The sequence below is a fragment of the Syngnathus scovelli genome, chromosome 13, assembly GCF_024217435.2.
Source record: "Syngnathus scovelli strain Florida chromosome 13, RoL_Ssco_1.2, whole genome shotgun sequence".
Lineage (NCBI taxonomy): Eukaryota > Metazoa > Chordata > Actinopteri > Syngnathiformes > Syngnathidae > Syngnathus > Syngnathus scovelli.
This window is the reverse complement of record NC_090859.1, coordinates 5,603,507-5,621,196: the sequence shown is the minus strand read 5'-3', so window position 1 is coordinate 5,621,196 and position 17,690 is coordinate 5,603,507. Positions and strand designations below refer to the sequence as shown.

Sequence of the window (17,690 nt, the reverse complement as noted above, 5' to 3'; positions counted from 1 at the left end):
TTGACTGAACTGGACTGTACAATCTGAATTGGAGCTATGTAATATACAATTTCTCGTGTTTGCGTGTGGGTCTAAATTTACTATAATTGCACACTAATCAGTTATTTACATTATTTTCTATTTGTTGTCGTAGTCTGGTGTGGGGACTATCAAATCTCATTAATCAGTGTTTGAACCGTATACATTTACATTTTAAATTTCTATAAGTTGTTATCATTGCAAATTTTTATGAAGTAATATGGTGACTCACTGAACCAGTAATTCATCACTGTTTGTGAAATAGCAATGTCATATGAATCACAGCTTGACCTCATATTTTATCTGTAAATTTATCATTTTATGTTTTTTTATTGCTATTACAACAACTGTTGTTATTTTTCCATTTTTTTGCGACTCTACCTTTTCATGTGTAATGACTATACCTTTTCAATTTAAGGTATAATTCTTTGTCAGTTGAAAGAGGCTGATCTTTCTTCAAGGCAATCACTACTCACTCAATGCTCCTACTCAAACTCCACTCAACTCATGTTTATTTATAGAGCTACTACAACTGCAGTGTCCATCATTTAAAAAGACATCAATCAAGACAGTTAAAACAGTAAATTAAAAACAAAAATAGTACTCGCAATAAAACACTAAAACAAGAGTGAGTCAAAATCTCGAGTAAAAAAGGCAACAACGGAAAAAAAAGCAATATGATCCTTACCTAATTCACTCTGCTGATATTGCGCTTAAAATTAACTGACGTATTGTACGGTACGGTACGGTACGGTACGGTACGGTACGGTAAGGTATGGTCTGAGCTGGTCTGGTCCGGTACGGTACAGTATGATATCGTCTGGTATGAGATGTGATGGTATGGTATGGTATGGTATGGTATGGTATGGTATGGTATGGTATGGTATGGTATGGTATGGAATGGTATGGTATGGTATGGTATGGGATGGGATGGGATGGGATGAGATGTGATGGGATGCTAATGCTATGGTATGGTATGGTTGGATTGGGAAAGAAACACCATATATGTAATACAGTTACAAATAATGTAGGTATTTGAAAGCTCAAAATAAGTGGTTTCGCATCACAGTTTGTGAATAAATATTTGCGTTTTGTATAAACGTATCAAAGAGCAATACTGCAAAACAGCTGCTTATGTGGCAAGTACAAGGTCGCGTAGTAAACACGAACATTGCGCTCCGGTGACGACGCCCACTATGTTTATTTGACTTAGTAACAGGTGCTAGGTGGTTAGTTTTTTTTGTTTGTTTTGGACAGTGGTGTTGATTCATTGTACCTCACTAAGATAATATTACCCTTACGGAGGGCTTGGCGTCTGTTAATCATGACTACCGTCAAATTTGTGGCTTGTTTGATAGAATGGCAAAAAGAGTACACACTAACTTGTTTCGACTGTATTCCGAATTTAGAAAAAATAAATCAGAGGACAGGTTACTCCGACGAGTTGAAAACGTGCAAAAGTAGTTGGCAGATAATTGTGATGTGTTTGACAACACGCCAACTGCAGACGTAGTAGCATTGTTTAGTGTTTGCAATCTCCACTCATGATCTCGCCAATCCTGTCATAATCAATCAGAGAAAAGAGCCTCGATGCTGAGTGAAAATTTCTCAACGCAATTTAAGCACTTTACTGCTACGTATGATGGTCAATCTATGGTGCAGTTCATATATATTTTGGCAGCTCTAATCTGCTTTCATCATCATTGCATGAGCTGCTAATGGACACATTTTGCCTGGCTCAGTCCAGGACCATAGTTCGTTGTTTGCTTGCCCAAGGCAAATACATAGTAAGAGCTCATTGCAGTTTAGTTCCCTTTTGACAAATGTTATGTAATTTAGGCCACTTTGTCCTGCTTTTTTCAGTTTGTTACAATGATCTGACATCTTACATTAACCTACTAATATTTACCACCAACAATTTTTCAGTGTTCATCATCATTTAAAAAGTGTGAATTTAGAAAAATGTTTTTATTTCCTGAGCTGGGTAAAGTACATAACATTCCTTCTTGAGAATTATTATCTAATAAATCAATCATATCAGCACTTACTGTAATTGATAAGAACATTAATAAACTTTAAATAAAAGTTTATCTTTACAACCATGTTTATACTCACATCGTAACAATTATGATTATAAAGTAATAATTATGTTGTGCAGTTAACAGAATTATTTTTATCCTATTGCATAAAGTACTGCAATTACCGTAATTTTCAGACTATAAGTCACGTTTTTTTTCATAGTTTAGGTGGGGGGGGGCGACTTATATTCAGGAGCGACTTATATGTGAATTTTTTCACAAATTTTCAAAATTCAAAAATCCGCGATGTAGTGAAACCGCGATAAACAAACCGCGATATAGCAAGGGATTACTGTCATTTGAACTGAAAGTGACGTCAGCAGCGCGGCGGTTCTTTACATAAAGGACAAAGGATTCAATCACGGGATGACGAAGATGACGAAGAGCCCCACGTTTGAAGGATTTAATGACACAAGGTTTGAAAAACTTATTTATGTTATAGTTATTTGATATATTTTATTTCGTGTAGCAACTTGTATATGTTTTTATCGTTACAGTTCAGTAGTTGTTGGCTCGTTGAACTCATGTTTTGTTAAATAAAGAGCCGTTTACCAAACCCCCTGTTTCCCGGTAATTTGTTAACGCTACAATATAGTTATATACTAGATCTTTGTGGCGCACGCGTAGCGTTGTTGACATAAAGGACGATGAATTTGATCGATGGATTTAATAATTTGGAGTGACACAGATGGTTTGATAATATCGTTGTAATATGATAGTTATTTGAAATATACTTTATATATCGTTATATGGGTCTGTGGAATAATTAGAAATGCAACTTACAACGAGTCCGATGTCAGCGGCGCGGCGCATGTGCGGCGCCATACGCGGCATTGCTTACATAAAGGACGATCGATGAATTTAATGAATTGGAGTTCTTCTTCTTATCGTGGCTACAAGGCAGTTAGTTACAAGGCTTGGCTAGATGTGGTTCAGCCACAGCTGAACACATTTCTGTCCCTTCTCAATAAACTCTGCTATGTCTGGTGCTGTGCAGGGCGGCTAAGATTGTTCGTTTGCAGAGGAGAACCCTTTGATGTTCACAGATAGAATTGTCAATGCTGGTCGTGAGGAGGTTCCTCATTTCCAAGATCGATCTTTGTGTCTATCTCCAGGCATGATGTTGTTTTCTGTTCTGTAGCTTTGTGGCTTGTAGCTTGCAGCTTTCGGCGTAGCTTGTAGCGTAGCTTACAGCATAGCTTGTAGCGTAGCTTATAGCTGTGTTGTAGCTTGTAACTTTGCTTAGCCTCATGAATTGGAGTGACACCGATGGTTTGATAAACGTGTTATTTATGTAATAGTTATTTGAAGGTTCAGAAAATGGATGTATGGATGGATGAATGTTACGTCAGCTCCTCGTTTGTGTATATGTCACGTTAGCATACCGTATCCTTTAGCCTGTTGTTGCTGGTTCATGTCTGTTCTTGGTGTTCGATTTTGACAAATACATTTGCCCCAAAAGTGGGACTTATACTCCGGTGCGACTTATATATGTTTTTTTTTTCACTTTATTGTGCCTTTTATGGCTGGTGCGACTTATACTCCGGAGCGACTTATAGTCCGAAAAATACGGTACTGCCTCACTGTAATATTACACTGGGCAACAATTTTTTACTTTTTGAATGTTGTCTTGATTTTTACAACTGATTTAGGGTAGCTTTGCGCTGCTGAATCAGGAAATAACATCCATTTGTCTCCATCAGGTCAGGTTTTTGTGCCAAGTTGATTTGAAAAAAATCAGATCTTGTGACAAAATCACAGTTTTTCACTACCAGAACAAATGCCTTCCAAGATTCCAGTTCCACTTCGTTCATTGAATTATCGAACTCTGGATCTCTGATGAGCTCACGGATCGGAGGACTGTCGAAGATGCCAGCTTTCAACTTTTCCATGGTTAATCCTGAAAAAGCTTGGCACAAGTAAGTGAAACAGTCACCATCCTTGTCCAAAGCCTTGGTGAACTGTTTGATTAAGCCAAGTTTGATGTGCAGAGGTGGGAACAGTATTCTGTCTCTGTCCACCAGAGGGTCGTTGATGACGTTCCTCTCCTTACAAGGCACCAATTCCTCCCGCACAGGCCAGTCCTTCTTTGTGTAATGCTGAGCACGGTCTCTACTATCCCACATGCACAAAAAACATGGGTACTTGGTGAAGCCAGACTGTTGTCCCAACAAAAAGTTCACCATCTTCAGGTCAACACAAATAAACCACTTATGCTGATCATAGCCAATTTTCTCCAGTACGTACTTCACTGCTTCATACTTCTCCTTCAGCGTAGTCGAGTGGGCGATAGGTACAGAGGCAAACAGGTTGCCGTTGTGTAACAGAACACATTTCAGTGATCCCTTACAGCTGTCAATGAAGAGTCTCCAATCTTTGGGTTCGTACTGTGACACACCAAGCGTGAGCAGAAGCTGGGCAATATCTGCACAGTACACCAAGTCCTTCTCCTCAGAGAAAAAACGGAGATACTCTCGATGCCTATTGCGGTAGAAACTGATACGAGCACTGTTAGAGAGTAGGTTTTTTTCTTTCAATCTGGATGCCAACAGTTCAGCAGAGTCCTTTGACAAGCTATTATATTTTGTTGTATTCTTCTAAAATGCTCCACACGTGCGTATATGTGAACAAAAACGTAGAAAATGACACGTGGCTATATCTCAAAAACTTGACTTGATTGAGCAAAACCAATGTGATTTTTGGATTTAGCGCATCAGATTCGACCTAAATCAGCTGAAAAAACTCAGACAACAAATTTGTTGTTGACCTGTGTTATTAATATAATTTTAAAAATATGGAATTCAGAAAAATATCTTATTTTGTCTTCTATATTCATAATTGCTCTATGACCTAGCATAAATTTATTTTATTCGAATACTTGATTATTCAATAGAATTTTCAACAACATACATGAACACTAAAATTTATTTCTCTGCTGCCCTACATTCAACTTCTATTATTGGGTTTTATTTCATTGTTTAGTAAAATTATTGCATCAAGTGGAATAAAAGGGCAAACAAAAATTGCTTAAAATTAGAAAATAGCTCAAATTAAAACAATGAATAGCTGTATAACTTCTCCTCAAAGAAAAACATATTCTTAGACCTGTATTTTTCTGGTCTTGCTTGAAAATAAGCGAATCGATGGAGATCAAAAGTCACTGTCTGTAGCTGGTATTATTTTAAGAGAATCACTGCAGGGTTTGAGAATGATCTGATTTGTGTTTGTGTGTGTTTGTGTGTGTGTGTGTGTGTGTGTGTGTGTGTGTGTGTGTGTGTGTGTGCGTGCGTGCGTGTGTGTGTGTGTGCGTGTGTGTGTGTGTGTGTGTGTGCGCGCGCGTGCGTGTGTGTGTGTGTGTGTGTGTGTGTGTGTGTGTGCGTGCGTGCGTGTGTGTGTGTGTGTGTGTGTGTGTGTGTGTGCGTGCGTGTGTCTGGAGACAAATATTTTGTCGGCATTGTTGGTGGTGTTCCTGCCAGAGGCGATCATAAATCCATCCTCTCTGACCTGAGCCCTCCTACGCCTGGAGGATGCCAGGTCACTAAGGGCAAAGGCTCATTCCTCAGGTTGTCCATATTTCATCTTTAACACGTCTTTGTCTTTATATTGCTAAGCTTCCACTCACTGAGAAACAACCAGCTGAGGGATTCAACTGTTTCGATCAGGCCACACTTACTGTGATCTGACCTGTTGTGTTCCAATACGAGCTTATTTGAAGACACCTCAGCAGCACAGTTGCCTGCTGAAGGACAGAGTGACCGAAACTGTGTTCACTCTTTCCCATAATTTCCACAGATTGTCTGGGTGCTCTTTACTGCTTAGACCATTAACTAAGAGATTCTAGAATACCTCACCTTGACGTAAAAGAATAAATCAGTTCATGAACATTTTTAACTAAAGTCATTATGATCTAAAGCCCAAATAGTGAATACCCTTTTATTTAACTCTTAAAATACTTAAAGAAACTCAGTTGGTTAGTGGGTACAATTTACATTGAGTTTGGTATTATACTTAATGTATTTGGCATTTTTTTTCACCATTAGAGATACTTTTATATTGTACATTAAGTGTATTTTCTGATGTTGAGGGGAATTTTTGTTGGATTTTCTGAGTCCTTTGCACAATCCAAAAAATATATAACTGATATTTGAAGACTCTAATGTTTTGGGGTTTTTTTTGTCTTGCGAGAGATGGATTTGCAGTTGACTGGGGTCCATTCCATAGCCAATTCGCTTCTTGCCACATGTAAACTGGAATAGGGTCCAACCTTTTTACAGTAGATTATACTCTAATGTATTGTGCTTAATTACAGCAAAATGCTCTATTGATTTTCAACATTCATTACACATTAAAGTCATTCTTTGAACTGTAGAAAAAAAAATATGCACTTAAAGTGATTAAAAATGTTTCCAAAGTCAAAGTCAAAGTCAGCTTTATTGTCAATTTCTCCACATGCCAAAGACACACAAAGAATCCGAAATTTCGTTCCCCCCTATCCCACGGTGACAAGACATGGCTCACAACAGACAAACAAGTAAACAAGTATAACAAAAGCGTGCTGAATAAATAATGAATAAATAACACAACAATAAATAAATAAATAAGAGGAACAGAAAAAAAAGGAGCAAGTGCGCGTACAGCAGACATTCCCGAAAATAGCGCAACAGTGCCGCACGCTACGCAGAAGGGGGTAGCGAGTTCAGGGTCCTAACAGCCTGGAGAAAGAAGCTGTTGGCGAGTCTGGTGGTGCGGGAGCGCAGGCTCCCGTACCTCTTCCCAGAGGGCAGAAGGTCAAACAAAGAGTGAGCCGGGTGACTCACATCTCTGGTTGCCTTGCGGGCGAGATGGGAGGTGTAAATGTCCTTCAGGGAGGGGAGCGAAGCACCAATAATCTTACCAGCCGTATTCACTATGCGCTGCAGGGCCTTCAAGTTCTGTTCAGTGCAGTTACCACCCCAGACAGCGATGCAACTGGTGAGGACACTCTCAATGGTGCCACGGTAGAATGTAGACAGGACTGCCTGAGGAGCACATGCACGCCTGAGCTTCCGCAGGAAGTACAGGCGGCGCTGAGCTTTCTTTGCCAGTGACGAGGTGTTTGCGGACCAGGAGAGGTCCTCACTGATGTGCACCCCCAGGAACTTGGTGCAGCTCACCCTCTCCACCACAGCACCGTCGATGATCAGCGGCAGGTGTGTTGTGTGACCCTTCCGGAAGTCAACAATGATTTCCTTGGTCTTATTGACGTTCAGCAGGAGGTTGTTGTCCCTGCACCACGTGGTCAGAAGGTCAACTTCCGACCTGTACCGAGTCTCGTCGCCCTTCGTGATGAGACCCACCAGAGTCGTGTCGTCAGCAAACTTCACTATGCGGTTGTCGCTGTAGGTCGCAGTGTAGTCATGCGTCAGCAGGGTGAAGAGCAATGGACTGAGCACGCAGCCCTGGGGGGCCCCCGTACTCAGCGTGATGCTGGCGGAGATTTTGTCGCCAACACGCACCACCTGAGGCCTCTGACAGAGGAAGTCCAGTAGCCAGTTGCAGAGGGAGGTACTGAGGCCCAGCTCGTCGAGTTTGCAGATGAGTCGCTGCGGCACAATGGTGTTGAAGGCAGAGCTGAAGTCCACAAACAGCAACCTCACATATGAGTCCTTTCTCTCCAGGTGGGTGAGGGACGAGTGGAGGGCAGAGCAGATGGCATCCTCAGAGGACCGCTTGGCACGGTACGCAAACTGGAAAGGGTCAATGGTGTGGGGGAGAACGGACTTGATGTGCTCCATGACCAGCCGCTCAAAGCACTTCATCATGATGGGCGTCAGTGCCACAGGGCGGTAGTCATTGAAGCAGGACGGTGCAGGTTTCTTCGGCACAGGAACGATGGTGGCAGCCTTGAAACACGAGGGGACGATGGCCTGCTGCAGGGAAACGTTAAAGATGTCCGTGAAGACACCCGACAGCTCCCCAGCGCAGTCCTTCAGCGCTCGACCCGGGATGTTGTCAGGGCCCGCCGCCTTACGGGTGTCAATAGCGGCAAGCGTTCTCCTCACACCGTCGGCAGAGAGGCGCAGGGGCTGCTCGTGTGGGGGGGGAGTGGTCTTCAGCGGGCAATTCCTTTAGCATGTTAAAACTTGTAGATCCATCTCAACGATGGGAAGAAGGAAATCATTTGTGGGTCATTCAATATTTTACCTGTGTAATTTGACAACTGTAAATTGTGGCATTTGCTACTAAACGCAAGAATTCATTGTGCCTTTTGCATTATTAGCTTCTGTGTGTGTGTGTGTGTGTGTGTGTGTGTGTGTGTGTGTGTGTGTGTGTGTGTGTGTGTGTGTGTGTGTGTGTGTTTGTGTGCGTGTGTGTGGTGTGTGTGTGTGTGTGTGTGTGCGTGTGTGTGTGCGTGTGTGTGTGTGTGTGTGTGTGCGTGTGTGTGTGCGTGTGTGTGTGTGTGTGTGTGTGTGTGTGTGTGTGTGTGTGTGTGTGTGTGTATTTATTTATTTATTTATTTATTCTTATGTGTTTTTTTATTTATTTATACATTTACTACATTGTGTTGCTTTAAGAGTGGAATGAAATGAAAGGTAGAAATACTAAGACACTAAGGTGATGAAATCTTGTCTTCAGGACCTGAAAGTTTTATTGCACTCCCATTTGCTTCAGTTGTAAGATGTGATGGATTGTGGTTTTTATTGAGAGAGACAAGTGATTTTAGGAAGACTGAGGGCTCAGGGAAGGAGTGAAAGAGGTAGAACTGCCTTTTTCTCTGTGTCACAGTCATTTCTGTCTTTCCTCAGTCTCTTCTCATGTGTCTCTTTCACCCATGCTCCACTTTTTCTTGTTCATTGTTTCATCTTTTTATTCCATTTTAAGTTTTTGACCCTGTTCATGCTTTGTTTCTGCTGACACTCTCTTAATCTCAGTCTAACATTCTGGCATGCTTTTCAGCTCTCTCCAATGGGTTTTTGTTGTTGAGCTCTTCTTATTTTCCCTCTCTCATTGCCCAAAGGCCCAATAAATTAATTACGGCACATATTATAGATTACTATCACCTCCTTAACATCTTGAACAGCATTTGTGATGTATTGTTAGATTAAAATGGAAGTATTTTACATTGATGTGCTCATTACAGGCGTTTTAGTGCCGACTTAAATATTTCATCTGGGTTATATTCAAACTTGAGCCAAAGTGGACCAAACTACACCAGAGTTTACTCATCTAACATCTGAGACCACTCCAAGTGATTGGTTTGTGTTCATCAAGTTTCCAATAGTCATTAGTCAGAACATGTGCAATAGTGCTGAAATGCAGATCTCAGAATTGCACAAATGATGTAGAGTGACTTATACAACTATGAATACAGCAATAATGGCACAGCAGCAAAGTGGTAAAGTGACACCATGGAATTGAAAGTCAACTGTTGAACACACCAAGATGCATGGATGTTAAAGTAAAAGAAGTTATTGAATATCTGCTGGTTTTGTGTGCATTATTTACAGTGTGCTACTCCAAAATGTGCCCATTTTCCATTTATAACCAATCCAGCGCTTAACAAATAATCAAACTAAACTTACACTTCAAATATCACAAAACATTACTACGAAGGACAGTATCTAAAAGATGAATGTTTTTTAACAACAAAGGCGGTTGCTGTTAACCACCTTGAGTTTGATGTAGTAAAAAAGAATTCATAAGACTAAACTGCACATACTTTTCAGCCTCAGGGGTTGCAACAAAAGAATTCTGAATGAATAATCAAATACAAAAGGACTCCTGATTCCTAAGAACATGGTACTCTGGAACGTCTGAGAAAGGGAAACTGGTATTTTCATTTGAGCAAAGTAAGAAACTGTGGGGGTCTTCAATTTCACTCACATCTGAAAGAGTGACACACGCATGTGTCATGTCATGTTTTCAGCGGGTTGACGACTCATCATGTGTCCACCAGAGAATCTCTTTTTCAAGCTGGAAAGACCGTCTCTATTTTGAATTTGTGTAAACTAAACACAAAAATATTAACTTTTGTTACTCTGAGCTATTGGCAGAGTGTCATATAGTGGCAATAATGGTCCAAAAAACAATCTCACAGCACAGTATACATTCAAACTTAAAGAAAAAGATCCACCAGAATATATTACTGCAGGAAGTTGATCAGAGCGCATTCCCAGAACAAGGCAGCCACACTATTTGCAACGTTAATTGTTAATGGTGTTATACTCATATTAATCTCTATTTCCTCCTTTTCAGAGTCTCCCATTGGTCAAATGCATCCACCATACGGCAGTGCCACCCCGCAAAATAACAGTAATCTTTTGGTCATCATTGTGGTTTCTGTGGGAGCCATCACTGTGGTCGTAGTGGCTATTGTGGCCCTCATCTGTACACGACGCTCCTCCGCCCAACAGCGCAAGTAAGATATTGATTTCATCTTTGACACGTCACTGTGCATCTGTGAAAGTAAAACAGCAGATGGCAAATAATAGACCCTGATTCTTTTGTATACTGTAGCGATTTCTCCTTATTGTAGTTGCAGACTCAATTATTATACATAGTATATAGCACAGGTGTCAAACTCAAGGCCCGGGGGCCAGAAACGGCCCGCCACATCATTTTATGTGGCCCGCGAAGATAAATTGTGCATCAAATTCGTGTCATTGCTAGAATTGCAAATTGTCTTCACTTTTAATAATATCTGGGGTTTTTTAATATTTGACCAGTTTTTACTCGTCTGATTTGAAAACGAGTTATTTCTCAGTTTGTTTTGGAGCTTTTACTGTATATAATATGAGGTACTCACACATTTATTTGGGTTGACAGTCACAATGGCCCTCCGAAAGAAGCTATGACAACAATGTGGCCCGCGAAAAAAATGAGATTAACACCCCTGGTATATAGTGTATCTAAATCCATAATATATATATATATATATATATATATATATATATATATACAGCTGACTAGCTCAATCAGTAAGTCACATGACTTACAAACGGGAAACCCGGGTTCGATTCCCGGCAGGGGCACAATATGAGCAATGAGCGATTACCTTACCAACAGTCAGTGTGGGTCCTTAGGCAAGACGATACCGCCTATCTCAGAGATAATGAGAGTACAAGAAACGAAAGACATGCCGGCTCAGACGTCGCCCGGACAAACAAGGTCTGCATCAGGTGCTGGGGAACCAGAGCACCCTGATGAAAAATGGGCTACTGGAACAAGACACAAGTGGGCGAGATGCGAGAATAAGGATCTGTTGGAATGCTACTACTCCAGCAACCCGAGCGAGAGGGGTTACATGCGGAGAATGCGGGAACAATGGCAATTTCGATACCCACAGTCGACACTATCGGCCAAGCAACTAGTAGCTCAATGTTCCAATATCCATAAACGGCACCTGCTATCACAGCTCGAGATTGATGAGATACAACACAAATGCCATAGCGAAGGTCAACCAGAGCACCAGGTCAGAGACGAGTTAAATCCATGTACAAGTCCAGAGGTTGGGTACGAAACCCCAATAAGCACAATCAAGCTGAACGAGGCAGCAACTGACCTGAAGAACAAGATCACGGTGAGAATGAATGCTCGGGAACCTAGATACACACTGCAGAGACTAAGTGAAATACCCTCAGAAAGTCTCCTAGAAGATGTGAATGCAGCACTGACAACAATTCCTACGGCTACCATCACTGAAACCAATGAGCTGATATACACCTCAGCAGCAGTGATCCTAGAAATGCTTGGCTACAAGAAGAATGACCATATGCGACCACAACAGTGCCCACCATGGAAGAGAAGGCTGGAGGCCAAAATCAAGATAGCACGGAGAGAAGTGAGCCAAATGACAGAGGCCCAGAAAGGTGCAATGAAAAAGCAAGTTCCCAAGAAATACAGCCCATACCTGAAGCACTCGAAACCAAGCCTTGGCCAGCCGCCTAAAGAGGTACACAAGAGAGAATGAAGCCAGACGAATAAACAGGTTGTTCACAACACAACCAGCGAAAGTGTACGCTCAGTGGCAGGGGAATAATAGCAAAGCAGACCCACCAAGGCTGGAAACTGAACAGTACTGGAAGGATATATGGGAGCGGGAGGCATCACATAAGAGTCTGGCTCTGAGAAAGGACCACAGCAAGCTCCCTGAACAGAACCCAGTAACCATCACAGTGGCAGACATCCAGAGAAGAGTCTCAGGAATGAAAAACTGGACAGCACCAGGCCCTGACATGATCCACAGCAACTGGCTCAAGAAACTTACAACTCTCCATGAGTGCCTGGCAGCACAAATGAACCAGCTGCTAAGGGATGGGACTCACCCTGAATGGCTAACCCAAGGGCGTACGATCCTGATCCAGAAGGATCCTTCAAAGGGTACAGTCCCATCCAACTACCGGCCAATCACCTGCCTCTCCACAACATGGAAGCTGATGTCGGGCATAATATCAGATAAGATCAGCGGGCACATGGATCAATACATGAGCACTGCTCAGAAAGGGATTGGTAAAAATACCAGAGGAGTAAAACATCAACTCCTGGTGGATAGAACAGTCACCCAAAACTGCAGAACCAGACGTACCAACCTGACCACTGCCTGGATTGATTACAAGAAAGCATATGACTCAATGCCACATACTTGGATCACTGAATCCTTGAGGCTGTACAACATCAATGGGACTCTGAGAACCTTCATCGCCAACTCGATGAAACAGTGGAAAACCACACTTGAAGCCAATGGCAAGCCACTTGCACATGTGACCATCAAATGTGGTATATATCAAGGAGACGCTCTGTCCCCAATGCTGTTCTGTTCTGTTCTGAACCCCCTCAGCCAAATAATCAACAAGAGGGGCTATGGATACCAACTCAGGAATGGGGCCACCATCAGCCACCTCCTCTACATGGATGACATAAAGCTGTACGCTAAGAACGAGCGGGACATTGACTCCCTGATCCACACTACCAGGATCTACAGCTCTGACATCGGAATGTCATTCGGACTTGAGAAATGTGGCCGCATGGTGACTAAAAGAGGAAAGGTAATCCACACAGAGGGGGTCTCACTCCCAGAAGGAACAATAGCAGACATTGAGGACAGCTACAAATACCTTGGAATTCCACAGGCAAATGCCAACCTTGACGAGGAAACAAGGAAAGCAGCCACAGCCAAATACCTCCATCGAGTAAGGCAAGTCCTAAGATGTCAGCTCAACGGCAAGAACAAGTCCCTAGCCATTAACAGCTACGCCCTACCAGTAATCAGATACCCTGCAGGAATCATACGGTGGCCAAAGGAAGATATACAGACCACAGATATCAAGACACAGAAGCTCCTAACAATGCATGGAGGGTTCCATCCCAAGTCAAGCACCCTGAGACTGTACACTAGCCGTAAAGAAGGAGGCCGAGGACTAGCGAGCGTGAGAGCCACTATCCAAGATGAAACATCCAAGATCCATAAGTACATCAGGGATAAGGCCCCAACGGATCACGTGCTCAGTGAATGTCTCAGACAATGGGCATCAAAGGAAGATGAGGTGCTGGAGGGACCAGCATGGGAGGACAAGCCCCTACATGGGATGTACCACCGAAACATAGCTGAAGTGGCTGATATCCAGAAATCCTACCAATGGCTAGAAAGAGCTGGTCTGAAGGACAGCACAGAGGCACTGATCCTGGCTGCACAAGAACAGGCCTTGAGCACCAGAGCAATAGAGGCCCAAATCTACCACACCAGACAAGACCCCAGGTGTAGATTGTGCAAAGAAGGTCCTGAGACAATCCAGCACATAACTGCAGGGTGTAAGATGCTGGCAGGTAAAGCATACATGGAGCGCCATAACCAAGTAGCTGGAATAGGGTACAGGAACATCTGTGCAGAGTATGGACTGGAAGTCCCAAGATCCAAGTGGGAAACACCTCCAAAGGTGGTAGAGAATGACCAAGCCAAGATCCTCTGGGACTTCCAGATCCAGACAGACAGAATGGTAATGGCGAACCAACCGGACATTGTGGTGGTGGACAAAGAGCAGAGGTAAGCCGTTGTGGTTGACATAGCCATCCCAAATGATGGAAAAAGGAACATGAGAAACTTGAGAAATATCAAGGGCTCAGAGAAGAGCTGGAGAAGGCCTGGAGAGTGAAGACTTCAGTGGTACCTGTGGTCATTGGAGCACTAGGGGCAGTAACCCCCAAACTGGAGGAGTGGCTGAAACAGATCCCAGGAAAAACATCTGACATCTCAGTCCAGAAAAGTGCAGTACTAGGAACAGCAAAGATACTGCATAGAACCCTCAAGCTCCCAGGCCTCTGGTAGAGGACCCGAGCTTGAAGGGAAAAAAAGACCACATATATATATATATATATATATACATACATACATATATACACACATACACACATATACGTGCACACACACACACACACACACACACACAGACACTGTCACGGTCGGGTGGAGCATGGAGCAGGACGACCAAGTGCAGCTTGGACCAGGGTTTATTGAAGCAACTCAAAAGGCAAACTGACATGACTTAACAAACAATAACTTGACTGACCGGGACGTGAAACAAGAAGACAGCAGGACATGACGGCATCAAGACAGGACGACAACACCGAACGACAGCAACCAATGATCCGACAGGGAGTGAGGGGCAGACAGGACTTTTATACACGACAGGTAACGAGAGGCAGGTGGGAACAATCACACTGATCATGGGCACACAGGAGGGGAGGGGCGAGCCACAGACAGAAACCAAGACAACAGACACATAGTGGAGCAGTTGGGGACGAGACGTGACAGAACCCCCCCCCCCCACAAGGGACGGCTCCCGACGTCCCAAAAAAAAAAAAAAAACTAGGGGAACCAAACCGCACTCGGGCGGCGACTTGGGGAACCGAACCGCACACGGGCGGCGACTTGGGGAACCGAACCGCACCGCACTCGGGCGGCGACTTGGGGAACCGAACCGCACTCGGGCGGCGACTTGGGGAACCGAACCGCACTCGGGCGGCGACTTGGGGAAACGAACCGCACTCGGGCGGCGACTTGGGGAACCGAACCGCACCGCACTCGGGCGGCGACTTGGGGAACCGAACCGCACCGCACTCGGGCGGCGACTTGGGGAACCGAACCGCACTCGGCGGCGACTTGGGGAACCGAACCGCACTCGGCGGCGACTTGGGGAACCGAACAGCACTCGGGCGGCGACTTGGGGAACCGAACCGCACAGCACTCGGGCGGCGACTTGGGGGACAGAACCGCACTCTGGCGGCGACTTGGGGGACAGAACCGCACTCTGGCGGCGACTTGGGGAGCAGAACCGCGCTCGGGCGGCGACTTGGGGAACAGAACCGCACTCGGGCGGCGACTCGGGGAACCGAACCGCACCGCACTCGGGCGGCGACTTTGGAAGTCTGTGCCGCGATCGGCGGCAACTCAGGAAGTCCGTACGGCAATTGGCGGCGACTCCGGAAGTCTGTACCGCGATCGGCGGCCACTCAAAGTCCGTACCGTGATCGGCGGCATTCGGAAGGCAGGGCTGTGCGCGGCGGCAAGAGCCATCACGCGCCGCAGCAGTGGGAGTGGAGCCAGGGACGATTGCGGGTCCGACGCAGCTGGCTTGGATGTCTGCTGACGTTCGCGGGTCCTGCGACGCTGGGGTGGAGCCCGATGGCGGCCGTGAGTCTGATGACGCCGTGAGGCACTCCAACGGCGGCCGTGGGTCCGGCGTCGCGGCACCAGAGTCCGATCGCGGCCGCAAAGCCGCTGGCGCCAGAAGCACTCCGATGGCGGCCGCGGGTCCAGCGTCGCCAGAACAAAGTCCGATGGTGGCCACGGGTCCGGCGTTCCGGCAGCAGAGTCCCAACGATGCCGCGAAGCCCATGGGCCTGGAACATACACGGATTGGCGGTCGTGGATTGGGCATCGCAGCAGGATCTGATGGAGGAGGGGGGGTCCAAGCGCTGGTCACTGTGATGGTCGGATCATTCTGTCACGGTCGGGTGGAGCATGGAGCAGGCCGACCAAGTGCAGCTTGGACCAGGGTTTATTGAAGCAACTCAAAAAGCAAACTGACATGACTTAACAAACAATAACTTGACTGACTGACCGGGACGTGAAACAAGAAGACAGCAGGACATGACGGCATCAAGACAGGACGACAACACCGAACGACAGCAACCAATGATCCGACAGGGAGTGAGGGGCAGACAGGACTTTTATACACGACAGGTAACGAGAGGCAGGTGGGAACAATCACACTGATCATGGGCACACAGGAGGGGAGGGGCGAGCCACAGACAGAAACCAAGACAACAGACACATAGTGGAGCAGTTGGGGACGAGACGTGACACACACGAACACACACACACACACGTTCTGCTCAACAATGATCTTGGCCCACTTTATTTATGATGGATGGAAATATCTGACGGACTATATTCTTGTTAACATGAGGGTATTTGCCTTCAGGCACAATATGATGTATAACTGTAGCATGTAAAATTCAATGATATGCATCATCCAGGGCCAGGCAATAGCCCTACAGCTTCCTGGGGTCAACTGGCTGAACATATGATAATTCATTACTATATATGTCCAACGCCTATATGATTTATACCAAGGGCAGAACAAGACTTCAGTCCACAAACATAATGATTTTTTATTTCATAAAGTGTTTTACATGCTCACATTCAACCAGTCTTTGTGAAACAGTTTTGAGAATATGGAAATCTGCTAATTAGCTCGTTGCAAGCAATAGGTAATGCAGCCACTTGTTTATTTTTATTTCAAATGGTAAGTTTATGACACTATCAGTGGAATTCAGAAGGGAATCTCCTTTGACGCTTGTTAGGGCTGATTTATTGTAAAAATAGATTTAATAAACGTTCTACCACTGTGTGTAGCCCAGTACCAATTGGAACTGCGGACTGGTTCAGAGCCCGTCATGAAAACAATTTGAGAGGTCCACCCAACATATTTCATCTGACTGTTACTCAGTTCATATTTTTCTAGACTTACTGACCTCTCTATATGAACTTAAAGGGACCCTTGGATTCTGTTGTTTCCATAGTGAAGCAGTAAGTTGTGATTCTTTCTTTTGTCAGTTTGACCCTGCAAGTGGCAAGCAGGCTTCAGCAGCTCTGTCCATTGTGTTCCTTCACCATGTGTTTTTTAATACGTGCTGTATGTGTTTTATTTGTGAATCGTATTTACCTGTCCGACATCTTTAGTGCAGCAAGGACAAGGGTTCAAATCTGCTAAGTCTTGCCATTATATTAACAGTCATTTCGGGGGCACATTTTCAGTCAGCATGGGTGAGCTTTTCAATTCCATCCATGGCTCTAATGCAGGGGTGGGCAAACTTTTTGACTGGCGGGCCGAATTTGGTTCTAAATTTTTACCGGGGGGCCGAACCAGGAGCAGATGGATGTAGTGTTTGTGTGAAGTAATAGAAATGAGATGTAAAGGTCATTGCATAAAAGGTTTGTACTTTTAGTAGGTAGTAAAGCATGGATATTCAAAAAAAGGTTTTTGAAAACAAATGCATTTATTAACAGCATTAAAAAAATATTTCACCCAAAAACTACTATCAGTGATTCTCATT

The 17,690-nt window shown here is 44.4% G+C and overlaps 1 protein-coding gene across 5 annotated transcripts in view; it reads left to right on the top strand.

The window, feature by feature from the left end:
- dcc (DCC netrin 1 receptor) overlaps window positions 1–17,690 on the top strand; it is a 260,988-nt gene that overhangs the window by 201,076 nt on the left and 42,222 nt on the right. For all 5 annotated transcript variants that reach the window (XM_068652676.1, XM_049737164.2, XM_049737161.2 and 2 more), the window contains exon 23: window positions 10,332–10,494. In XM_068652676.1, the coding sequence (XP_068508777.1) occupies window positions 10,332–10,494 (163 nt within the window). The remainder of the gene's footprint in view (window positions 1–10,331; window positions 10,495–17,690) is intronic.